Source organism: Molossus molossus, unplaced genomic scaffold (genome assembly GCF_014108415.1).
Source record: "Molossus molossus isolate mMolMol1 unplaced genomic scaffold, mMolMol1.p scaffold_m16_p_3, whole genome shotgun sequence".
Taxonomy (NCBI): Eukaryota; Metazoa; Chordata; class Mammalia; order Chiroptera; family Molossidae; genus Molossus; species Molossus molossus.
Genome location: NW_023425366.1, coordinates 97,171,814 through 97,197,935, shown reverse-complemented (window position 1 = coordinate 97,197,935; position 26,122 = coordinate 97,171,814). Strand labels below are relative to the sequence as shown.

Below are 26,122 nucleotides of genomic sequence, written 5' to 3'. Positions count from 1 at the left end.
ACAGAGTCAGCTGGACAGAAGGGCAGACACACCTTTTTTCTTCAGACACGCACCGACCATGTACAGACACGACACAGGGGCACATACATCCTCAGTCTTTCCACTTTCTCTTCCGACTTGAACCCTTTTCGGTGGAATTATCAAAACCGCAAGATTCACCCATCTGCCCCGGCCCAGGGCCGGCACCCCACACCGCGGCTTCGTGAACAGCGCCTGCAGGCGGCAGATCCGTCCCTCCTTTCTCAGGTTCACACCGTCCTTGGGCGTGTTCCCCATGGACCGTGAGGTGGGAGGATGGGGAGCCTGGCCCTACTCCCGGCTTTGGATTCCTTATCCTCCCCTTCCTCAGTATGGATCTCCGACTGGTGCCCAGTCAGTGCTGGGAGTGCCCCCATCTTATTCCGTATCGCTACGCGGGTTCCCGCCGCTCCAAGTTCGGTAAAACCCACCCTCCTGTCTCCCAGTGCCTCTGCATCCACCCTTCCATTCATTCATTCATCCTTTTCTCCTTGTCCCTCCTTCATTCATTCATAGCCCCCAACCCCGCCTGCCTTGACATTTCATTCATTCATTCATTTATTCATTCATTCATTCTTTTCCCCTGGTGCTCCACTAGCGCACGCCCCTCCAGCTAAGGCACCAGTGCGCAGGCGCAGGCCGGGAGAGCACCGCATCCTCCAATCGCTGAGCATCCTCCCTCCTCTAGGCGCCCGCCCGCTTCCCCATGAATGAACATTGACGTCAATGGGGCGGGTCCATCCCACGTGACATCGCGAGCTCCCCGTTATAAGGCAGCAGCGGCGCGGGCGCTGTCCAGCGTGTTGAAGCCGGAGCGAGGGAGCTGCCCAGAGCCGCGCGGACCCAGCTGAGCCCAGCCCACTGGACGCCAGACCTCGACCGTCGCTCTTATTCCAGCCACCTCTCACCTCTCGGAGCCGAGGCGGAATCTTCCCGATCTTCCCCTGTCCCCATCCCTCATCGACCCTCCTCTCCATCTCCCGCATCGTGACACCAGCTGGTAAATACTCCGCTATCCTTCCCGCAAACCCTGGCAGCGGTGGGCGTGAGGGAGGGTTCTCTGTCCTCCCGGATGGGGGTGTTGAAAACACATCGGGGAGCCCCTGTAAGGATCACTGGTAAATGGGGGAGTCGCCGCTTTTATCTTGCTGCTGAAGTCGCCCACGCACCATCCAGAGAGTCCTGTGCCTGTGGGGAGGGAGCAGAGATTTTCCCCTTATCCTCGCTACTTAGTACGTGGGCGCTGGCAGTGAGATGGCTCAGAGAAGGGGGCGAGGAGGCACCGTGGGGGTGAGGGTTGCGGGCATTTTCCCATTTACACGACTCCAGAGATCAATACATCTTTTTTCTTTGCGCCTAAACGTCTCTCTTCTGGGTAAGATTAGGGGGATCAGGGAAACCCTGATTTCCTGATTAAAGGTGGGGGAAGGGGATATAGAATCAGAGAGCTGAGAATTCTTACAGAAATCCTTTCTTTCCCCCCTTCTATTTTTCAGTCTCCGATACTCCTTTGGTCATGAAATCGCTCAGGCTGCAGGCTTCAGCCCTCTTCTGCTTCCTTCTACTGATTAAGGGGCTGGGAGGAATGCCCCCCGGGCGCCCTGAGGCGCAGTCACCTCCCCTCAGCTCTGAGCATAAAGAGCCGGTATCTGGGGAGGCAGTGCCCAGGCTGAAGGATGGTCGCGCCCCACAGGTCCGAGCTGCTCGAAATTCAGAGCCGCAGGACGAGGGAGAGCTTTTTCAGGGTGTGGATCCCCGGGCGCTGGCCACGGTGCTGCTACAGGCACTTGACCACCCGGCCTCGCCCCCTGCGCCAGGCGGCTCCCAAAGGGAACCAGGGGAAGAAGCAGCAGAAACTCTGTTAACAGAGACCGTGCGAAGCCAGACACATAGCCTCCCAGCACCGGAGACACAGGCGCCCGCGGCCCCGCCTCGCCCTCAGACTCAGAAGAATGGTCCCGAGGCGGGTGACCCCTCCGAGGAACTTGAGGCGCTAGCTTCCCTGCTCCAGGAACTGAGAGATTTCAGCCCAAGCAGCGCCAAGCGCCAGCAGGAGACCGCGGCAGCAGAGACGGAAACTCGCACGCACACGCTGACCCGAGTCAACCTGGAGAGCCCTGGACCGGAGCGTGTGTGGCGCGCTTCCTGGGGAGAGTTCCAGGCGCGTGTCCCAGAGCGCGCGCCCCTGCCGCCCCCGGCTCCCCAGCAATTCCAGGCTCACATGCCCGAGAACCGCCCCCTTCCCGAAGCCCACCAGTTCGGAGAAAAGGTGCCCTCCCCCAAAACACACCTAGGCGAGGCATTGGCACCCCTGTCCAAGGCGTACCAAGGCCTCAGTGCCCCCTTCCCCATAGCGCGCCGGCCGGAGAGCTCACTCCTGAGTGGCTCCGAGGCGGGTGAGCGCCTTCTACAGCAGGGGCTGGCTCAGGTAGAGGAAGGGCGGCGGCAGGCCGAGGCCACCCGGCAGGCCGCAGCTCAAGAAGAGAGGCTGGCGGACCTTGCTTCTGACCTGCTACTCCAGTATTTGCTGCAGGGTGGGGCCCGGCAACGCGGCCTGGGGGGTCGGGGGCTGCAGCAAGAGGAGAAGGAGCGAGAGAGCGAGAGGGAGGAGGAGGAGGTGGAGCAGGAGAGACACGGCAGTGAGGAGAGGGTGGGGGAAGAGGACGAGGAGGCGGCAGAGGCGGAGGCAGAGGCGGAGGAGGCGGAGAGGGCGCGGCAGAACGCGTTACTGTTCGCTGAAGAGGAGGACGGGGAAGCCGGAGCGGAGGACAAGCGCTCCCAGGAGGAGACGCCTGGCCACCGTCGGAAGGACGCTGATGGGGTAGAGGAGGGCGGGGAGGAGGAGGACGACGACGACGAAGAAATGGACCCACAGACGATCGATAGCCTCATTGAGCTGTCCACCAAACTCCACTTGCCAGCGGATGACGTGGTCAGCATTATCGAGGAGGTTGAGGAGAAGCGGAAGCGGAAGAAGAACGCCCCTCCGGAGCCTGTGCCGCCCCCACGGGCCGCCCCTGCCCCTACCCACGTTCGCTCTCCGCAGCCCCCGCCCCCCGCCCCCGCCCCAGCTCGAGAGGAGCTGCCTGATTGGAACGAGGTGCTCCCGCCCTGGGATCGTGAGGAGGACGAGGTATTTTCCCCGGGTCCCTACCACCCTTTTCCCAACTACATTCGGCCGCGGACGCTGCAGCCTCCTGCTGCCTCGCGCCGCCGCCACTACTACCACGTCCTGCCGCCTTCGCGCCGCTATCCTGGCGGGGAGGCCCAGGCACGGCGCGCGCAGGAGGAGGCAGAGGCGGAGGAACGCCGGATGCAAGAGCAGGAAGAGCTGGAGAATTACATCGAGCACGTGCTGCTCCGACGCCCGTGACCGGCCCCGCCCCCCGAGCGCCACAGCAAAGCGCTCGGTCACCCCCCTCCGTGTCACTCCTGTCCCTTCTGGGTATTTGCATGCGTCCCGGCCCCGCCCTCGGCCCCCGCCCCGCCTTGCCCGCGGGCTGCCCCGCCTCCGGGCTGTGCTGGGGACCTGTCAGATCTCTTCCTGGGTTCAAAGCCCGAACTCCCCAAATTCACTCTCGGGTGTCCCAGGGCCAGCCCAGGAGGGAGAATGGTTTGTGCGAGTTCCCTTTCTTCGCGGGGCGCTGCCCCGACCTATTCCCCCCAACCCCGTTCCCGTTGTGTCTGTCTCACTCCCTTTGGGTCTCCCACAAGCCTCTCCACTCTCTCCAGATCGCTGTGAATTTACCCCTTCTTTCCTTTCTCTCTTGTAAATACCCCTCACGGAGGAAATAGTTTTGCTAAGAAATAAAAGTGACTATTTTATTAGGACTTTGTTCTCGGTTATTCACCCGTCCCCTTGGGCATGCTCGGTCCTTCCCAAGGGGCGGTGAGGGAAACACTAGCCACAACACCCATCTCCTCCTCCTTAAGAAGCGAGGGTTGAAGTGGCGCCAACCACTTTAAATCGAGTTTGGGGGCAGAATAGGCTCTTATCTATTTGGAGACCCTAAATTCCACTTCCAGCTTTGAAGTGGTGGTGGTTGAAGTCATAGGTTCCCAGGGCCTGGCAGAGAGATGCAAAGTAGATAAGGAGCCACAGCTCTGGGATATCCAGGAGGCTTTCTGTGAGCCCAAGGGGCCACACAGGCAGTGCTGGTGGCTCCCCACGTCCCCTGTTCCACCTCACTAACCTGCCTCCCTTAACTGCTTCCTAAATCCCTGGTCCTACATACTTGACAAAAAATATGGGGAGGAGGGGCAGTTGGCAGCCACAGAAACATCCTGGTTTTAGCCACTTCTCAACCCTTTTCTAAGTATAGGGGGTGGAATATACCCTTGAACTCCTGAGTCTCTTTCCCAAATTAAACTTAAACTAAACCAGGCAGCCCACCGGCGTGGCTCATTGGGAGCGTCAACCCATGCATCAAGAGGTCACCAGTTGGATTCCCAGTCAGGGCACATGCCCAGCTTGTGGGTCTGATCCCTAGAGGGGGACATGCAGGTGGCGGCCATTTGATGTTCTCTGTCATCAATGTTTCCACTTCTCTCTCCCTCTTCCTTTCTCTCTAAAGTCAATAAATGAAAAAAAAAAAAAAAACTAAACAAAAACAAAAACTGGCATTAAAAAAAAAGAACTAAACCAGGCAAATGAAATCCCTCACAAAGAAACGTTAAGTGGAGTGAAACCAGGTCCCTGGAAGTTCTCCTCCCTGGCTGAAAACAGCTCCGGGAGCTAGCTAGTGGGAGAGGCATTGAGCAAGCAAATCTGGGGTAAGGGTGTCAGATAAAATACAGGACTCTCATTTAAATGTGCATTTTAGATACATAATGGATACATTTGTATAGGATACACTTAACATTAAAAATTATTCATTATTGTCTAGCCGGTGTGGCTCAGTGGTTGAGCATCAACCCATGCACCAAGAGATTGCTGGTTTGATTCCATGTCAGGGCACATGCCCAGATCGTGGGCCTGATCCCCAGTGGGGGGCATGCAGGAGGGGGCCAATCGATGTTCTCTTTCATCGATGTTTCTATCTCTCCCTCTCCCTTCTTCTCTCTCTAAAATCAATAAAGAAAAATTTTTTTAAATTATTCATTATCATACAAATTAAACTGGGTATCTATCCTTTTGTTTATTTAAAAAATATTTTGGGGGGCCCTAATCAGGCAAACCCAGTTCTGGGGAAGAGTCAAATGCAGTGCTTCCTTCCCCTCCTGACTGATCCCAGCAGCCCTGTCTTCTTTCACAGAGCCTCAGGCAAAGTCCAGAAATGTTTTTCCTTTTATTTCAGAGGAAAGGATATAAAGTCAGACACTTCCTCACCCCACCCCCTTAGCTCCTGCCTCACCCAGAACATAGCATGAAGGAGGAATAGGGCCCAATCTCCCGTGAAGCCTGCCCTTCCCCCAATCCTCCCTCCCTCAAAGTGGCAAGGTTAGAAAAAAATTAACTATGTTGTTCCTTCCCTGACACTGGGCAGTGGCCCTACTGCAGCCAAGAAGGAAGGGAGGGTGTAGATGAGGGGAAAGGACGACAAAGTCACTACACAGATGCCCCCTTCCCAGGCAGAGAAGCTGCCCTGGCTGGCTGCAGGTGGGGGTGGAGGTAGGTTATGGGGCAGGGAGAAGAGAAGAGCCCTGAAAACCTTTTCCCTTTAACCTGACATATTTATATATTTACAGTTATAAGGGAGGGAAGAAAGTTGGAGTAATAGTTCTCAAAGGCAGGGAATAAAAGCCAAATAGCACCCCCATCTTGGGTCTCAGTCATATTTTCCTGCCTCCTACCTCCAAAAACTTTCAGTAGGAAAAGGGGAAACAGGAGGTACAGGATGGAGGAAGAGACTGTTCGAGGGACCTGAGCCTACAGCTCACTCCAAAAGAAGGTGAGACAGCAGAAGAGGGGCAGCTGAGTCCCACCCAGAAAAGGGCCACTTGTGCCCTGCATCTCCACCGGCTCCCCATATCTCCGTGTGGCCTGGGCAGGGCTATGCAAGACCCATCTCCTCCAACACACTTCGAGGCGACTCATCCTCCTAAAGCAGAGACAAACAGAGGGTGACGCAGTGACATCAGGGGAGGCAGACAGGGAACATGGGAGGTGGGTGGGCAAGACAACAGCATCACAAGGACAGAGGCAGAGAGGGGGAGGCACACAAAGAAATGGGGAGGGGAGAGAGAAGCCAATGTGAGTCCAAGGCAGAACAGCTGGGGACCCTACAGGGAGTTCCCCAGCCTCTCAGGACCACCTCCCAGAGCCAACTGTGGCAAGGAGGGGGGTCCAGGCTGAGTCCACCACCACCCAGAGGACCCAAAGCCAGGTTGGTGAGCAGGGGGCCCAGCCTTACTATCTGAGGGGAAAGGGAGTAAAGCTGGGATTAGGGGATGGGAAACACTTTCTGAGGGCTGGCCTGGGTAGCAGATGGTTGAGTCCTTTTTTTTTCAGGGGTTGGGGGGAGTAAGAGGTTGGCATCAGGTCTCTGAGGTAAGGTGAACCAGACTGCAGAGAGATGAGTCATTAGGGTCTGAGCAGAGCACCAGTAACAGGGTGTGTGTGTGGGCCAGGGCACATATGTGCTAGGGAGTGTATGTGTGTGTGTGTGTGTGTGTGTGTGTGTGTGTGTGTGAAAGAGAGAGAGAAAGGGAACCTATACCACTGAGGTGGCAAGTTCAATTCCGTTCTTTCTCCCATTGTAGAGATGAGCCCCTATCTCACCCCCTCCTCAGAGCCAGCTCAGGCCAGCTTGCTTGTCACTGCAGATTCTGGTGACTCATCTTCCTGCACCAAGTCTCAGCAGTGGCACAGCAGAGAGGGGGCAAGCAGTAATGGGGTGAGGGCAGGGGGGCTCAGGATAGCAGGGTAAACCAACAGCTAGGTGCTCTCTACCCAACCCCCAAATCCCTAGTCTTTTGCTTCTGAGAAGCAGAGGTTCATTTTGATTATGTGTGTGTAAAAAAAGGGGGGGGGTAGGGGGAGACACTAGGGAATAAAAGAATTATCTACCATGTGCCCCTTCTTCAATTCTCTGAGCAACCATTAAATGACAAGAGAAGCATGGGACAAAGGAGATTCGGCTGGAGTGGGGCACCTTGGGTCTTTCAGGAAGGAGAGGAGAACCGGCACAGGTGGGCTGTCTGCCACCCCCACCTACTACCCCAAGTAATCAGGGCTTGAGGGCAAGCTGACCAACCAGGTACAGGAGCCAGACAACACAGGGAGGGGGGGCCTTGTGATGGCAGAAAGGGGACAGCTGTGGCAGGCAGGCAAGGTGTCCAGGGGAGGGAGGGCACCCTCTACCATGATACTCTTCCTCCTCCTCACTGTCCTGTACCCATACCTCCTGCAGCAGGTCAGCCTGCTCAATAGCCTTTAGCACACTCTTCTTGGAGGTGTCCTGGACATCACCCCCCATCAAAAACTCATCCAAGATGAAGTAGGCCTTCTCAAAATTAAAGATGATGTCCAGCTCGCACACCTGAGAGGAGGGGAAAAAGGCAGAGTTGAGTAATGAAGTGCATTCCCACCCCACATGCCCCCACCCCTTTTCTCAATATGGCTCCCCATCTTCTTCATGACTACTCCTCCCATTTTGGGTTTCTGTTCCAGGTCTATGTCCTCCTAACCCCTAGGCCTTAGAACTTGGTTCAGGTTTTCCTTTTCCTTCTCCTGTCTCTTTCTGTGTGGTTATATTAGCTGCTCTTGATTGTGGCTCTTGTTGCCTCCCCCGCCCAAAATCTGTGACATTGTTCCCACCAGCAGTTGGTCTAGCTTCCTTTCCTAGGTTCCCTGGGGCAAGAAAGGAGTCAAGTTTAGGAAATACTGCCCTGGCAGGTTTTCTAAGTGGTTAGAGCCTTGGCCTGAGGACCGAAGGGCCGCAAATTCATTTCTGGTCAAAGGTACATACCTGGGTTGCAGGTTCGATCCCTGGCCCTGGTCAGGGTCATGTGGCAACCAATTGATGTGTCTCTCTCACATCAATGTTTCTCTCTCTCTCTCCCCCTTCCTCCCTTCCATTCTCTCTAAAGATCAGTGGGAAAATATTCTTGGGTAAAGATTAACACATAAAAAAGATCAGAAACTACTGATAAAATCTGAATATGGAATCTGTCTTTTTGTAATAAGTCTGAGCTGAGTTCTAGATGGACTGACTAAGTGGCAGATTCTCTTCCCCACTCCTCTCCCCCAGATTGATTAAGGGGCATGGTTAATAGGTTTAAGGCTTAAAGAGGGAGATTAATTACCATTCTCACTGTTACAACTTCACCTCTCCAGAGTATCCCAGGGCAGAGAATAGAAGGGCCCCAGAGTCTGGAGGAAAGAGGTGACTATTGAGTATGGAAACAGGGGAGGGTGGGGTGACTTACGCTGCCAAAGTATTTGTCCAGGAGCTCCACATATCGGTGGATCAGTTCCAGTGTGATGAGCTCATTGTCTTGGCCCTCAATGGCACAGCAGAAGTAGAGGCTGGCATATCTGAGGACAGGAGCACATGAGAGATAGCTGAAAGGGCTACTGGGCCTACTTCAGAACCTAGGCATTCTGGGCTCAAACCTCTCATTTCTCCTCATTCCCAGCTCAGGGTCTGTGTGGCTACTAGACAAAGGTGGGGTAGCCCCAGGTATACAAATAATAACTTGCTCAGCCTCTTAGTACCTCCCACAAACAGGCAACAACCAAACTCTTTCAGCTAGCTCTCTGACCTGCTCAGTTTGACTCAGCAAAAACTTGAGCCAACTAATTTCATTTGCTCAGAGAAGGAACTGGAAAGGGTGTGTGTGTGTGTGTGTGTGTGTGTGTGTGTGTTGGGAAAAGTGGCAAAGGATTGATGACTGTTGAATGAGATGGCAAGGAACATGTGTAATGGACAAGATAGGGCCTCTGGGACAGATGTATGTGCATGAAGCAGGTGCGAGACTAGAGCAAAACTAAGTGGGGAACAAGAATTTCTTCAAGGTGAATGTGAAAAGGAAAGAAAGCTGAGTTTATCACTACCCTCCAGATGTCCTTAGCTCCCAGTTCTCCCTGACCTAGGTATTGCTTATCACTCAACCATCTAGATCCACTGCCAAGCCCCAATCAAGCAGGATCCAGGTAGGTCTGAAAGTAGATGGGGAGTCACCTCTTATAGACAACTTTAAGGTCCCTCCACTCCAGGAAACTGCACATCTTGGGCTTTCGAGCCAAAACAACCTGCATGAGCTCCCGAACCATCTTCTTTCTCTCCTTGTCTGATGTGGCCAGGTACCATTTTTGCAGTCTCAGCTTTCCCTGCCGGCTGAACAGCAGCATAAATCGCATCTGGGGGAAAGGGGGTTAGGGGTGGGGAAGGGAGAGGCAGAGCTGAGGATCAGATATTTGGTTCTCTGAGTTTCCTCCATAAACACACAGCCCCAAACTGATCTCATCTAACTCTTCTCCATTCACAGCTTCTACTTTCTTCAAATAATCAGCCCTTGCTCTCAACTCTGGGTATTCCCACCAGCTGGTGCCTTTCCTTCTGGGGACTGTCAGAGCTTCTGTGTCTGTCATTTGGGTTCAAATCCTGGCTTTACTAGTTGAGTAATTTGCTTTGGACAAGTACTTTATGGCTCTGGGCCTCAGTTTCCTGGTCTGTGAAATAGAGACAATAAAAGTATCTACCACCCTGGCCAGTTTGGCTCAGCGGTTAGAGTGTTGACCCTCGGACCAAAGGGTCTCAGGTTCGATTCCCCGTCAAGGGCACGTTCCTGGGTTGCAAGTTCAATCCCTGGCCCCAGTTGGAATTGTGCAGGAGGCAAACAATTGGTATGTCTCTCTCACATTGATGTTTCTGTCTCTCTCTCCCTCTCCCTCCCTTCCACTCTAAAAAAAATTAATGGAGCCCTGGCTAGTTGGTTCAGCGGTTGGAGCGTCAGCCTGCGGACCAGTTCGGTTCCCGCTAGGGGCACATACAAAAAAAAAAAAAAAAATCAATGGAAAAATATCCTTGGGTGAGGATTAACAAAAATTAATAATAAATAAAAGTACCTACCTTACAGAGTTGTTAGGAAGAATTAAATTAGTTGATATATGCAACAGTGCCTGCCACATGATAAACACTGTAACACATTAGTTATAACTATTATTTTCCCCTGACCTCCTGTTTCCTAACCGTTTCCTAAAGGTAAGTAAAATGTCTAGCACAGTGACAGTCAGCCCATAACTGATGTCAGAGATGTCTTTCTTCCATGCTTCTTCTATCCACCACCACACTGAACTTGGGTATTTTGTCTCTCATTTCTTCACCTTATCCTAGCCATTTGTCCCTAACACATTGCCCTCCCATGCCAGTCCTATGCCCAGGGGTATCCTTGATGTTAGTATATGGTATTGGGTGCCCCACCCCCCAATTCTACCCTCTTCTCTCCTCAGTCATTCAGGCATTTGGTCATGATAGTCCTTTCTCTCTCTCTCTTTGATACTCACCTGAGGATATTTTGTATTGATTTTAGAGAGAGAGGAAGTGGAGAGAGAGATAGAGAGAGAGAAATATATTGATGTAAGAAACATAGATTGGTTGCCTCCTGCATGAGCCTCCACTCACAGGGAATCTAACCCGAAATCTAGCCATGTGCCCTGAGAGGGAATCAAACCCAAAACCTTTTGGTGTATGGGACAATGCTCCACCCAACTAAGCAACCTGGCCAAAGCTCCTCTCTTCCTTTCTTGGTGCCTCCTGCTTGCTACCAGGCGACAGGAGACCAATTTCCCTTTCAGCTCTTCAGTTAGGACAATGCCATCCAGGATGGCTCTCCAGGGGAATGTCTGCGGAACTAGGCTAAAGGTGGGTAGAATGGGTAGGAGTGCAGAGCCCTGGCTACCTGGTGTATCCCAGCTATACAGTTCCAGGGGGTCCAGGTCACATCCTGGAGTTACCACCTTCTCCCTGCAGCTCTTCTCTCCACGGACATTACCAGAGTTGGAATCTTTGGATGTGTGGGACAGTTTTAGTTTAACACTGTTTAGTAGGCTAAAGATCATAATTAAAGGGTTTTTTTGGTGGTGAGGAAGGGGAAGCGCCGTTAGCGTGATGGGAAGGCAACAGAGGGGCGCAAGGGAGCCGTGCACGTCTAAGATGGGAGTGGAAGGGCGAGCAGGAAGACGGAAGGCCTGGGTTCCAGAAAGAAAACGGGGTGTGTGGGGGGGGCGGCGAGTGAAGAGCACCAGAGCCGGTCAGGGTTCCAAAGCCTGGGTCCTCAAGAGCAAGACCTGGAGCCCACTTGCCTTCTCCACCTCATCTAGCCTCTAGGCGAGCCAAACGATAAACGGAGGCAGGACGTCCACTCCTCGGACCCAGAAACTACCCCCTCCCATACAGCTCTAACCCCGCGGGCCTCTGCTTCTCTCCGGGCTGCAGGGAGACGGAGCGTGACCCGTGACCCCACTGCCTCCCTCCGCCAACAGTCCCTCGTGCCCCTATTCCTCGGGCGACTTCCCTGCGGCAGTGATCAAAACCCCTTGGGTTGCGACCCACGCGCTCCCTCTGGCTTGGGACGGTCCCGCTGCCCCCTAAATCAACCCTCTCTCGCCCCACTAATGCTCCCTATCCCCGCCCCTTCTCCCTAAAGCCATTTCCAGCTGCTCTTCCTCCCGAGGCCGGCTAGCCTACCCGCCCAGGAAAGTGTGGTCCTCTGAGGACCGGAGGAAGTAAGAGTAGCTCCCATAGGGGGCGGCCCCCAAGGACCCCGGCAAGTAAAGCCCAGGTCCTTCGGTTTCCCCTCCCTTCCCTCTTCGCACAGCTTACCATCCTGCAGCCTCCGTCTTGGCGAGTCCCTCTCCGGCCACCGTAGGTGCCAGTTCCACTCCCTTTCTTACCCCTTTTCCTCCTCCTCCCACTCGGGCTTAAAGCCCCGCCTCGTCCCGCCCCTTCACGTTGAGTACTGCGCAGGCGCCAATACTGCGGGGCGCGCGGGCGGGGATGGAGGAAAAGCGGAAGCCATGGCAACCAGGTCGTTGACTTCAGCTTTGAGCCGCTCTGTCGTTATGGTAACAAGGCTGACTTGTGGGCTGGGAAGGATGGGGGGAAAAGACAATCAGGTCCTCGAGCTTTGGAACCTTGCGGGGGGGGGAAAGGGCGGGAAAAGGGGTGCGAAGTGATTGGAAGGATCCTTGGAGTTTGTGAGGAGGTAGGGAGTACTAATGGAGTGGGTTATTGAGAGGGAGCAGGGTAGGAATTGGATGTAGGGGAGGAGGAATGACCAGGAAGACTGGAAGACAAAGGGTGGTGGGGCAGACATGAAGAAAGTATAGAGCTCAAATAGACATTTGCTGCGAACCTGCTAGAAGCCACATTTAAAAAAACTTTTTTATTGAATTTATTGGGGTGACATTGGTCAATAAAATTATATAGGTTTCAGGTGTACAATTCTATAATACTTCATCTGTATTGTATTGTGTATTCACCACTCCAAGTTGAGTCTTCTTCCATCACCATTTATCCCCCCTATCCCCTCTTCTACCTCCACCCACCCTCTGGTAATAACCATATTATTATCTGTGACTGAGTTTGTGTGTGTGTGTGTGTGTGTGTGTGTGTGTGTGTGTGTGTGTTGCTTAATCCTTTCACCTTTTTCATCCAGCCCTGCAACACTCCTCCCCCACTCTGACAACTGTCAATTTGTGTTCTATCTATGAATCTGTTTCTATTTTGTTTGTTAGTTTGTTTTGTTAATTAGACCCTACATATAAGTGAAATTATATGGTACTTGTCTTTTTCTGACTGGTTTATTTCACTTAACATAATGCTCTCCAGGTCCATTCATGCTGTTGCAAGGGGTAAGATTTCCTTCCTTTTTACAGCTGAGTAGTATTCTATTGGGTAAATGTTCTACAGCTTTTTATCTACTCATCTACTGGTGGACACTTGAGCTGTTTTCAAATCTTGACTATTGTAAATAACATAGAGATGCATATATTTTTTCAAATTAGTGTTTCAGGGTTTTTCATATATATTCCCAGAAGTGGAGTCGCTGGGTCATAAGGCAGTTCCATTTTCAATTTTTTGAGGTAACTACATATGGCTTTCCCCAGCGACTGCACCAATCTGTATTCCCACCAACAATACACTAAGGTATCCCTTTCTCCATATCCTAGCCAATGCTTGTTGTTTATTGATTTATTGATGATAGCCATTCTGACAGGTATGAGGTGATATCTCATTGTGGTTTTAATTTGCATTTCTCTGATGATTAGTGATGTTGAGTATCTTTTCATGCGTTTATTGGCTATCTGTATGTCTGGTTTGGAGAAGTGTCTGTTCATTTCCTTTGCCCATTTAAAAAATATATATATTTTTATTGGTTTTTAGAAAGAGAGGAAGGGAGAGAGAGAGATAGAAATATCGATGAGAAAGAACATCGATTGGCTGCCTCCTGCATGCCCCGCACTGGGGACTTGGCCCACAACCTGGCCATGTGCCCTGACAGGGAATTGAACCGGAGACCTCTTGATGCAGGGGTCAACGCTCAACCAGTGAGCCACACCAGCCAGACTGCCCATTTTTTAATGGACTGTTTGTATTTTTGGTGTTGAGTTTTATAAGTTCTTTATAAATTTTGGATATTAACCCCTTATCAGATGTGTCATTGGAGAATATGTTCTCCCATTCAGTGGGTTGTCTTTTTATTTTGTTGATGGTTTTCTTTGCTGTGCAAAAAGTTTTTAGTTTAATATAGTCCCATTTGTTTATTTTTTTTTCTTTTGTTTCCCTTGCTCTAGACGATATATCAGAAAAAAATATTGCTATGAGAAATGTCCAAGATTTTACTGCCTATGTTCTCTCCTAGGATTTTCATGGTTTCAAGTCTAACATTTAAGTCTTTAATCCATTTTGATTTTATTGTTGTGTGTGGTGTAAGAAGGTGGTCTAGTTTCTTTCTTTCTTTCTTTCTTTCTTTCTTTCTTTTTTGCACATATCTGTCCAGTCTTCCCAACACAAATTATTGAATAGACTGTCTTTATTCCACTGTATGTTTTTTAAAAATATGTTTTTATTGAGTTTTAGAGAGAGAGGAAGGGAGAGGGAGAGAGAGATATAGAAACAGCAATGAGAGAAACATAAATTGGCTGCCTCCTGCACACCCCCACCAGGGATTGAGCCCACAACCTGGTCATGTGCCCTAACTGGAAATCTTACCAGCAACCTCCTGGTGCATGGGATGATGTTCAACCAACTGAGCCACACTAGCCAGGCCCATTGTATATTTTTGCCTCCTTTGTCAAATATTATTTGACCATAAAGGCATGGGTTTCTTTCTGGTCTCTCTATTCTGTTCCATTGATCTGTATGTCTGTTTTTATGCCAGTGCCATGCCGTTTTGATTACTATGGCCTTGTTGTATCATTTGATATCAGGTAGCATGATTGCTCCAACTTTGTTTTTCTTTCTTAAGATTGCTATGGCTATTTGGGGTCTTTGGTGATTCCATATAAATATTTGGAATATTTATTCTAGTTCTGTGAAATACACCATTGATATCTTGATAGGAATTGTATTGAATCTATAGATTGCTTTGGGTAGTGTGGATATTTTAATGATGCTAATTCTACCTATCCATGAACATGGTATATGCTTCCACTTATTTGTATCTTCTTCAATTTCTTTCTTCAGTGTGTTATAATTTTCCGAGTACAGGTCTTTTACATTCTCAGCTAAATTTATTTCTAAGTATTTTTTTAAAATGTAATTGTAAATAGAATTGTTTTCTTAGTTTCTCTTTCAGATAGTTCATAATTGGTGTGTAAAAATGCAACTGAGCCTGGCCGGTGTGGCTTAGTGGATTGAGCCTTGTCCCATGGATGGAGAGGTCCTAGTTCAATTCCCTGTCAGAGCACATGCCCAGGTTTTGGGCTTGATCCCCAGTAGAAGACATGCAGGAGGCAGCTGAATGATGCTTCTCTCTCACATGGATATTTCTATCTCTCACTCCCTTCCTCTCTCTAAAAGACCAATAAAAACAGCCCTGGCAAGTTTGGCTCAGCCGTTAGAGCATCAGCTGCAATCCAAAGAGTTGTAGGTTTGATTCCTGGTCAAGGGCACTTATCTTGGTTCCAGGTTCGATCCCTGACCCGGACTTGGGTTGTGCAGGAGGCAACAAATCAATGTGTCTCTCTCATATCGATATTTCTCTCCCTCCCTCCCTTTTTCCCACTCTATCTGAAAATCAATGAAAAAATATCCTCAGATGAGGATTAAAAAAATAAATTTAAAAGATGCAACTGATTGCCCTGGCCAGTTTGGCTCAGTGGTTAGAGTGTCGGCCTGCGGTCCGGAGAGACCCGGGTTCGGTTCCCGCTAAGGGCACGTACTTCGGTTGCAGTTTGTCCCCGGCCCTGGTTGGTCGTGCAGGTGGCAGCCACTCGATGTGTCCCTTCACGTCTATGTTTCTCACTCTCTCTCCCTTCCTCTCTCTCCCTCCCACTCTATCTGTACAAAAAATGGAAAAATATCCTCGGGTGAGGATAAAAAAAATAATAATAATAATAAAAGATGCAACTGATTTATGGATATTTATTTTGTATTCTGCTACTTTACTGAATTCATTTATCAGTTCTAGAAGTTTTATGATCGAGTCTTTAGCATTCTCTATATACAGAATCATATCATCTGCAAATAATGACAGTTTTACTTCTTCCTTTCCAATTTGGAAGCTATTTATTTTTTCTTGTCCAATTATTGTGGCTAGGACTTCTGGTACTAGCAACACCCTCTTAAAGTAAGAGAAATATGTAGGTAATAAGGGAAAATAGAATAAAAGAGAAAAGGAGGTGCTGATATAAAAGTGATGTAGCCCTGGCCTAATTTGCTCAGTGGTTAGAGCATCGGCCTGTGGTCCAAAGAAACCCGGGTTCAGTTCCTGCTAAGGTCATGCACCTCGGTTGCAGTTTGTCCCCAGCCCTGGTTGGGTCATGCAGGTGGCAGCCACGTCCATGTTTCTCTCTCTCTCTCTCTCTCTCCCTCCCTCCCTCCCTCCCACTCTATCTGAACAAAAAAATGGAAAAATGTCCTTGAGTGAGGATAAAAAATAAGTAAATAAATAAAAGGTGCTTTCTTTAAAAAAAAAAAAAGTGATGTAAGTGCCCTGGCCAGTTTAGCTCAGCGGTTAGAGCATTGGCCCATGGACCAATGAGTTGGGGGCTCAATTCCGGTGCAGGGCATGTACCTCAGTTGCGGTTCGTCCTGGCCCTGGTAGAGTCATGTAGTTGACAACCAGTTGATGTGGCTCTATCACATTGATGTTTCTCTCTGTCTCTCTCTTCCCCTCCCTCCCACTCTATCTGATAATAAGTAGAAAAATATCCTTGGGTGAGGAATTAAAAAAAAGAAAGAAAGTGATGTAAGGAAACAGGAGAGAAACACGACATAGGCAAAAGAGGAGAAATAAAGAGAATCTTAAAAGGTTGGCACGGGTCAAAACTAAAAAGGAACAGATATAACCCAGACACAAGTATAAAGATCAGGAGGATATCAATTATAATAAAAGCTTTTTTTTTTTTAATCCTCACTCAAGGACCTTTTTCCATTTCATGTTCAGATAGAGTAGGAGGGAGAGGGAGAGAGAGAGAAACATTGACGTGAAAGGGACAAATCAAGTGGTTGCCACCCGCACGATGCATCCAGGGCCAGGGACAAACTGCAACTGAGGTACATGCCCGTAGTGGGAACTGAACCCGGGTCTCTCTGGACCACAGGCAGACGCTCTAACCGCTGAGCCAAACCGTCCAGGGCCAATTATAATGCAAGTTTTTTAACTGAGGATATTCATGTGTGAGTGTATATGCTGGTATGTGTGTTTGTGTAGTAAAGTAAAGGAGTTTGCTTATAAGAGAAAATTTTAATTTTGTCACGCTGAAAATTTAATGGCTATCTCTAAATAATTGTTGGTGTTTAATCATGCTATTGTTATTTTTAAATTATTTTTAAACATGTTTTAAAATATTTTTTTCTTTATTGATTTTAGAGAGAGAGAGAAACAGCGATGAGAGAGAACATCGATTGGCCACCTCCTGCATGACCCCTCTGGGAATTTGGCCCACAACCTGGGTATGTGTCCTGACCGGGAATCAAACTGGCGATCTCTTAGTGCATGGGTTGATGCTCAGCCACTGAGCCACACCAGCCGGGCTCATGCTATTATTTTTTAATAGCACTTGAAGCAATTGTTGGTAAGGTTTTACCTGTCTCCACTTTATGATCTTCTTTTCTTACTCTTTGTTGGAGATAATATTCTCTAGTTGCAAGAGGATGGGCTTAATTCACCCTAGGATGCAATCTAGTCCCTGGCCCTTACTAACCTTAGGTGAGTAATTTAACTCTCCATTTCCTCATTTTAAATGTGAGGATAGGAGATTGCAAGATTGTTCTGAGGATGTATAGTAAGTATCTGGCCCACAGTAAACACTTGATAATGGCAGCAATGATCATTTCCCTTTCCCAAATTCTGTCTTCTACTACTTTTTCTTCTCCCTTTCTTTTTCATTTCCCTTTCTCCTCTGCTCATACTCTAGGTTTGCCAATGGCATATACATTGGCTGAACTATCTTGGTGGTTTTTTATTTTTTTAGGTCACGAATAATATCAATAAAGCTGATTATTAGATTTAGAAAGAGTAAATCATTACAGAGTGAAAAGAAGGAATAGAAGTGTGTAAGAAGGGTGGAAGGCAAAACAAAAAGAGATGTATTCTCTCTCATGGGGGAAGTAGAAGGTTGTATATAAGGTAGTAATGAGAAGTGAGGTAAGGCTGTAAAGCAGACAGCAAGGCAACAGCCTGTGGAAGTTTGGAAGCTCTAGAGATATAAACTCCTACACTCCTTGGAAAGCTAATACCTTCTAGAATTCCTTGTTTCAATGTAGTATTCCTATTAAAACAGTAAGATTCATGAGATAATTGTTAGAAATATGGATTGTGCTCCTGTAGAATCATAAAGTTCAAGTGGTTTTAACTAATTGGAAAACATTGGACTGGATTTCTTCATTGTCAGTGAATGATGACTGCAGAGAATCTATGAGTTAGTGGGTCCAATACAGCCCATGTCTGCAGATGAGTTCAGATTTGATGCAGTAAGCAGTTGGGAGTTATTATGATTTTCTGAGCAAGTGAATAACTTGGTGAAAACGGTTTTAAGAAAATTAATCTTAAACTAATGTGGGGGACAATTTGAAAGGATAAATGGAAGACTGGAAGGTCATCTAGGATGCAGTTTGGGGAATCCAGGCATAAGGATGAAATGGAGAGGGACAAATTGGAGAGCTACCTGTAATGGGCCTATAAATGAAGCTGATAACTCAGGTAGAGAAGGAAGAAGAACAGAACTAGTTGCATGTGTGAGTTGACCTCATCTCTCCAGCTGGATTGTAAGTTACTCACTGGATGGTGTCTTATTCATCTTTTGTTTCTTTTTTTGTTGTTAATCCTTACCCTAGGATATTTCTCCATTGATTTTTAGTTAGAGTGGAAGGGAAGGAGAGAGAGAGAGAGAGAGAGAGAGAGAGAGAGAGAGAGAGAGAGAGAGAGAGAGAGAGAAAGAGAGAGAGAAACATCGATGTGAGAAGAGACACACTGATTCATGGGTTTCCTCCCACACAACCCCAACCAGGGCTGGGGATCGAATCTGCCACCCAGGTACATGCCCTTGACTGGGAATCAAACCCAGGACCTTTTGATGCATGGGCTGACACTCTAACCACTGAGCAAAACTGGCCAGGGCCATCATTTGTTTCTTTACAGCACCCTTCCCAGTGCTTGTTAATTGGCTTCAAATATGATTGTATACCTGGTTGTCAAATCTAGATATTTAAATCTTACTTCTCTGCAATATACAGATCATGTATCATAGAAATACATGCTTGAAACCTATATAATCTTATTAACCAATGTCACCCTAATAAATTTAATTAAAAATTAAATTAAAAAATCTTACTTCTCATTCAAAATATGCTAAAATCTAATTTCGTGTAAGTAGAAAAATGGTAGAGGTGAGATTCTCCTTCAAAGGTGCAGATGGTGTTTATATTGTTACTCTACGAACCATGCTGACACCATCCTGTGCCTTCCCTCATCTGATTGTAGAGGTGGTTCCTGCAGTGGTTGGAAGAGAGGCCCAGATAGCCTTGAAGTTCCTAGTTCATAATTCCCTGGTGATGTCATTTGCAATCATCCTTGGGTTTGTCTTATACTTTTTTTTTTAACTGAGCAATTGGGATCTTACCATATGACGTTCCTAGCAGTCCTGGTAACTAAAATACTTTCTGTGGTAGATGTTTGCCGTTCTTTTTCGCCTCTCAGGCTCTAAACCCCCTTCCTAAGGTTTAGAAATCTCCACCTTATGAGTCTAGGGGAGCTAGAACAACCTCCCAGTGTAGCCTTTAAAATGTCCAGATATTGGCTTTCAAAACTTTCTTTGCACCTGCAGCATGGGCATGTCTGCTGAATTTGGCCAATCCGTGCACCCAGCAAGACTTTGGCACAGGAGGGAATGAGGTAGGGATGGGGGCGATGGAGGATAGGTGAGACTCTAGCAGAGGGTCATAGGATTAAATTCTTGGGCCCCAAACCACACCACTGCTCTCACTCCACCCTCAGACATGACAGTGCCATCAGTGCCACTCATGCTATGTTGTCCATTGGTCGAATGTGTGAGTTGGCCTTGTCTCTCCAGCTGGATTGTAAGCTCTTTGTTAGCAGTATCTTTTTTCCTTTTTCTTTTCTTTTATGGGCCGTGTCTTATTCATCTTTTGCTTCTTCATAGCACCCTGCATAGTGCTTATTGATTAGCTTCAATTATGATCATTGTCAAACCTATATATTTAAATCTTACTTCTCATCCAAAATATGCTAAATTCTAATTTTAGATTTAATAGTACATATTTAATATATATTATTTTTGGTAGATGATAAACTGTCTTTTTTGCTGTTTCTGTGTCTAACACAGTGCCTGACACACAGAAGGCACCTGATACTCGTTGAATAAACATATATTGGATCACCCATTTGAAAATTCCATTGTCATCTTTTTTTTTTTCAAAAAATTATTTTATTTATTTATTTATTTTTGTTACAGATGTTTCTCCTTTTTTCCCCACTGATACCCTCCCCTTCCCTCCCTTCCCTGTCCCCAGCTTTGTTGTTCATGTCCATTGTTCATGCATACATGCATATAAGTTCTGTGGTTTATCTCCCCCCCCCATCCCCTGTTCTGGGGACTGTCAGTCTGTACCCCACTTCCACATCTCTGGGACTACCCCGTTCCTCAGACTGTTATGTTCATTATATTCTACAAATAAGTGAGATCATGTGATATTTGTCTTTCTCTGCTTGGCTTGTTTCACTTAGGATAATACTCTCCAGGTCCCTCCATGTCATCTCAAAGGATAAGAGCTCTTTCTTTCTTACAGCTGCATAGTACTCCATTGTGTATATGTACCACAGCTTTTTTATCCATTTGTCTACTGATAGACATTTGGGCTGTTTCCAGATCTTAGCTATTGTAAATAGTGCTGCTATGAAGACAGGGGTACATATTTCCTTCTGATTGGTGTTTCAGGCTTCTTAGGGTATATTCCTAGACGTGGGATCACTGGGCAATTCAATTTTTAATTTTTTGAGGCAACACCATATTATTTTCCATAGTGGCTGCACCAGTCTGCATTCCCACCAGCAGTGTACTAGAGTCCCCTTTTCTCCACAACCTCGCCAACACTTGTTTGATGATTTGTTGATAGTGGTCATTCTGACGGGTATGAGGTGATACCTCATTGTTGTTTTAATTTGAATCTCTCTGATGATTAGTGATGTTGAGCATTTCTTCATATGTCTCTTAGCCATTTAAAAAAATTTTTTTTCCTTTATTGATTTGAGAGAGAGAAGAAGTGAGAGGGAGAGAGAGATAGAAACATCGATGAGAGAAAACATCAATTGGCTGCCTCCTGCATGCCCCCCACTGGGAATCAGGCCCACAACCTGGGCACGTGTCCTGACTGGGAATCGAACTGGCAACCTGTTGGTGCATGGGTTGATGCTCAACCACTGAGCCACACCGGCCGGACTCTCTTAGCCATTTGTATGTCCTGTTTAGAGAGATGTCTATTTAGTTACTCTGCCAATTTTTTAATTGGGTTCTTTGTCTTCCTTTTGTTGAGTTGTATGAGCACTCTATATATTTTGGAAATTAACCCCTTATCTGATGTATCATTGGCAGTGATGCTCTCCCATACAGTGGGTTACCTTTCTATTTTGGTGGTTGTTTCTTTTGCTGTGCAGAAGTTTTTGAGTTTGATGTAGTCCCATGTGTTCATTTCTCCTTTGTTTCTGTTGCTTTAGGTGATGTATCAGTGAAAATTCTGCTGTATATGATGTCTGAAATTTTGTTGCCTACATTTTTTTCTAGGATTTTTATGGATTCATGAGTCACATTTAAGTCTTTTATCCATTTTGAGTTTATTCTTGTGTATGGTGTAGTTTCATTTTTTGCATGTAGCTGTCCAATTTTCCCAACCATTTATTAAAGAGGCTGTCTTTACTCCACTGTATGCTCTTGCCCCCTTTGTCAAATATTAATTGAGCATATTGTCTTGGGTCCATTTCTGGATTCTCTATTCTGTTCCATTGATCTATCTGCCTGTTCTTGTGCCAGTACCAGGCTGTTTTGATTACAGTGGCTTTGTAGTATAACCTGAAATCTGGTAATGTGATCCCTCCAACTTTGTTCTTCTTTTTCAAGATTGGTGTGGCTATTCATGGTCTTTTTTGGTTCCATATGAACTTTTGAAGTATTTGTTCTAGTTCTGTGAAGTATGTCGTTGGTCCATTGTCATCTTAAACTTCACTTGCCAAAAAGAGTTACTTCCTCTTACCTTCCCCTGGAATTATCCCATCTCTAGGTTTCCCACTGTGGTCAATGTCACTGCTTTTTCCTAGGCTTGCAACTATAAGTCTGGCACATGATGGGTAACATAAAAGCGTGGCTATTCAAGGGACATTGATCAGACTTGCTTGACTAGACTAGGAGAGGGTATGTGGAAGAGAGGGAGAGACAACTGGCTGGGTTATCAGCAGAGGAAGGCAGCAGTCTGAAAATAAACCTGGTGACTTGGGATTTTATCCTCAAGCGTGTTCCTTGAATTATTTTTAGTTTGAGATTTTGTTCACACTTTTCTGGAATGCCCTGCCATTTCTTCCCTACAGACCTAAATTCATCATATTCATCCTTTAAATTTCAATCAAGCAGCTGCTCCTGATGAGCCTTTTTGCTCTAATCTGGCCTGTAGTGATCATTTCTACAGTGTTCCTTTCCATCACTTTTGCAGTGACTCACATAGTGTTTTAGGTTTTTGGTGTCTATTCTCCTTAGGTACTTGGAGATAGTCAGAAACATTACACTTTTTTGTTGTTGTTAATCCTCACCCAAGGATATTTTCCCACTGATTTTTATAGAGAGTAGAAGGGAAGGAGAGAGTTTGCGGCCGAGGACTGATCCTGCAACCCAGGTATATGCCCTTGACTGGGAATTGAACCCATGACCCTTTGGTGCATGGGCCTATGCTCTAACCACTGAGAACACCAGCCAGGGCTCACTTACACACACACACACACACACACACACACCCCACCTCACTGGGTCAGTGAAAAAACGATGAGTAGTGGTATTTGGTGGGGGGGAAAGGAGAAACATCTGTAACAAAAATAAATTAATTAAAAAAAAAAAAAGAGTAGTGGTATTTCACCAGCAGCAGCCCAAAAGGCCGGTGGACCATGCCCTGCCCCTTCATGTGGACAGAGGGGCGCCAGGGGCCTCCCACTTATTCTACACCTCTCCTGTCTCTTCACCATGCCAGACTAGAGTCAAGCTCAACAGGGTCACTTACACTTTTTAAAAAGCGCTTTACATTACCCAGTATAAAGTTAAGCTTTTAAATAAATACTTATTAAGTTGAATGGGATTCAAACTTTCAAGATTTTGGTAGAAGCCCCAGCTGCTCTGCTTCAAAGAAGAGCTTTCTATTGGAGTCAAAGCGACATCTGGTGGCTAGGGATCAAAGGCTACAATCAAGACGCTGGTGTTCAGGTTGGTAAGGCAAACGTGTAAGTTCAGGACACGCTGGTGACTGACATGAGGACAGTACCTTTGCTCCTGACTTCAACTGAGCACTGTGCTGTGTTCACGGAGACCTGTATTCACAAATGCCATCGAGAAGGCATACAGATAAGATGCAGTGATGAGGAGCACAGACCTGTCTGACTGCCTGGGGCTGGGTAACAATAACAGCAGCAAGTTCTTCACCCCCACTCTGTCTTAGTTTCCTTATCTTTATATAATAAGTGTTTGCTACTATTAGTACAACAAAACTTACCTGAGGAACCATCTTTAAAAAGTGATTTGGAAACAGATGGTGTCTCCTTGACAAGTTTCACTCTGATAGAGTATGTTTTGCCGTTGAGGGATCTACAAAGTTCATACTCATTGCCCATACTTGGGCAGACAAATAAATAATTCCACTGTGTGAGGTTTATAGGAAATCGGCAGTAATGATGCTGGAAGCAGATCTTGTTGGTTTTTTTATCTCTAAAGAAACAGAGAGAGGAAGAGAGACTTGAAACAGCCAAGGAGGGGGCCCGGGCAAAGCCAAGCAGGGCTGGGCAGGCTTCACACTGTGAGGCTGCACCGTCATTTTTGTCCTCAGAATATCTGGGAAAAGCAGAAGGTACTGTTAAATGGGACACTCTCTGGAGCAAATGCCCTCTGCCATCATGAGGCCTTCTGAAGAACTCTTTTCTTATGAGCCTTCTCAGCATGTATAGGCAGTTTTTGAACTGTATACTGCAGAATTAAGGCTCACTTGTTCTGCTTTTTGAAATATCTTCTGGAAAAAAGAGGGTCTTTCAGTTTCTAAGCAAATTTGTTACAGATGGGTAACTCTTCAACAACTAGCCTAGTGCCTGAAATTGGTCATCTTTTCAGGGTGTAAGGAGGATGAAAGATATATCTGGGTGCTGGTGTCCCTGAATTCTTGGACTGTTGCCTTCATGACCCCAGCTGCCCCTATGAACCTAAAGGGAGATCTCTATAAGAGGAAGGAATTATTCCTGCAGGAAGAGGACTACTTTAGTACCAGCTGAATTTATAGCCACAGATCTCAGTGTAGAAGTATCTTGAAAACTGGATCAGACCACGTCTAGTTTTTTGCATCTGTAGTCTAAGACAGAAGTAGGTCAAATGGCCTCTTTGGCCTTTTTTCTCTACTTCTACAACCATATCTTTGTCCTACAAAGCTTGCCAGTTACACAGGAAAGGAAAGACAAAAAACTCACTGAGGTTAAAACAGTGTATTCCTCTCTAAATCTGAGAGTAGGTTTAGTGAGCCACCCATTCTGTCCTTCCTTTCCTCTGGGTCTTGCCCTGGTTCCCACTGGCTTTCTAAAGAGAGAGGGAAACCTTCCTTCCAGGCTTGAATGGGCTTTGGGTCCCCTCCGACTCCATCAGCTTTCAGCGAAGAGAAAGCATGAAGAAGGCAAACCTGAAGAGAGGAATCTACTAGGAAGAGATGTCAAACAAGCACGTCTCCTTTGAATATCTCAGTGCAGCAGTTTTCAACCTGTGCATCTCATGGCACACATAAACAAATTACGAAAATTCTGTGGCACACCAAAAAATATATTTTTTGCCAGTCTGACAAAAAATAGGTATAATTTTTATTCTTTCACACCGGATGGCAATTGTATTGGCTGCTGTCATTTTTTTGGTTTAACAATCTAAGGGAAAAGAGGTCAGTGCCACTGAATAAATTGGTATTGCATGTTTTAAAAATTCTTGCAGCACATCAACGTGCCATGGCACACTGGTTGAAAATCACTGTCTTAGTGTATCCTGCTGAGGCATCCAAGAATGCCCTTGATGAATCTTGAGAGGAAACCAGGAATGGAAAGGGCAGTGAGACGGCCTTTAGAATGGTGGGGAGTGAGTAAATGAGTGAATACACTTTCTGGATTTACATCATGATCAAAATTTGCTCCAAGGAAATCTAACATAATTTTAGAGAGAATGATAATGTGGAGGTTATTTTTAGTTCAAGGTCTAAAATTTATCTTTATTTATGGCAGTGGGCTTATTTAGGAAAGTTGTGATTCTAACCCAGCAAATGATCACTTTAGATTGTTTGGTATCATTTGAAAATGTTTGCATTACCAGAATCAAAGAACTGCAGGATTGGGAGGTTCTTAAAGGATACTTAGTCCCATCACTGGGAAGTAATTTTGTGGATACACAAGCACATGAACATAGGGATAAATGTGTGAGGATATTCATCTCTGCATTGTTGGTAACAACAATGACAATTTTAAAAAGCCATGAAACACCCGGCTGGTGTGGCTCAGTGGTTGAACGTCGACCCATGCACCAAGAGATCGCTGGTTCGATTGCCAGTCAGGGCACATGCCCAGGTGGGCCAAATCCCCAGTGGGGGGCCATGCAGGAGGTGGCTAGTCAATGTTCTCTCTCATTGATGTTTCCATTTCTCTCTCCCTCTCCCTTCTTCTCTCTCTAAAATCAATAAAGAAAGAAAATTTTTAAGAAAGCATGAAACATGCCCTGGTCAATTTGGCTCAGCAATTAGAGCGCTGGCCTGCAGTCCAGAGAGACCTGGGTTCGGTTCCCACTAAGGGCACGTACCTCGGTTGCAGTTTATCCCCAGCCCTGGTTGGGTCATGCTGGAGGCAGCCACTCGATGTGTTCCTTTCACATTGATGTTTCTCTCTCTCTCCCCCTCCCACTCTTTCTGAACAAAAAAATGGAAAAATGTCCTCAGGTGAGGATAAAAAAAAAAAAGAAAGCATGAAACAATCAAAATGTTCATCTACAGTAGTTAAGGAATTATAATGCGTCTTTTTACGCAGCTGGTAAAAAGAATTAGGGGTAGGTGTGTAGGATGTATCATTAGGTAAATAAAGCAAGCTGCAGAACGCTATATATAAATAATAGGATCATACCATATATATAGGTATATATAGGTATATATATAGGTATATATATATGGTATGATCTTATTTGTGTGAAAATAACAAATATTTTAAATATTTTTATAAA

The 26,122-nt window shown here is 46.8% G+C and overlaps 2 protein-coding genes across 2 annotated transcripts; one reads left to right on the top strand and one right to left on the bottom strand.

The window, feature by feature from the left end:
• Nucleotides 1–832: 832 nt before the first annotated feature.
• On the top strand, nt 833–3,393 carry VGF (VGF nerve growth factor inducible). The gene is made up of 2 exons (XM_036280526.1): nt 833–1,018; nt 1,515–3,393. Exon 2 carries the CDS (start codon nt 1,535–1,537, stop codon nt 3,389–3,391), a length of 1,857 nt encoding a protein of 618 aa, XP_036136419.1. The 5' UTR covers nt 833–1,018; nt 1,515–1,534; the 3' UTR covers nt 3,392–3,393.
• A 1,884-nt stretch (nt 3,394–5,277) lies between these two features.
• On the bottom strand, nt 5,278–11,860 carry AP1S1 (adaptor related protein complex 1 subunit sigma 1). The gene is made up of 5 exons (XM_036279500.1): nt 11,787–11,860; nt 9,144–9,322; nt 8,389–8,497; nt 7,362–7,499; nt 5,278–6,059 (listed from the first exon to the last, which is right to left on the bottom strand). The coding sequence occupies exons 1-5, from the start codon at nt 11,787–11,789 to the stop codon at nt 6,012–6,014; spliced, it is 477 nt and encodes a 158-aa protein (XP_036135393.1). The 5' UTR covers nt 11,790–11,860; the 3' UTR covers nt 5,278–6,011.
• Nucleotides 11,861–26,122: the final 14,262 nt, after the last annotated feature.

Coding starts and splice junctions, on each gene's coding strand:
- VGF (XM_036280526.1), top strand. CDS start 1,535: ATGAAATCGCTCAGGCTGCAGGCTTCAGCCCTCTTCTGCTTCCTTCTA.
- AP1S1 (XM_036279500.1), bottom strand. Junction 8,498..9,143: donor CTTAAAGTTGTCTATAAGAG/GTGACTCCCCAT, acceptor TCCTGTCCTCAG/ATATGCCAGCCTCTACTTCT. Junction 6,060..7,361: donor AGGCTGACCTGCTGCAGGAG/GTATGGGTACAG, acceptor TCTCTGCTTTAG/GAGGATGAGTCGCCTCGAAG.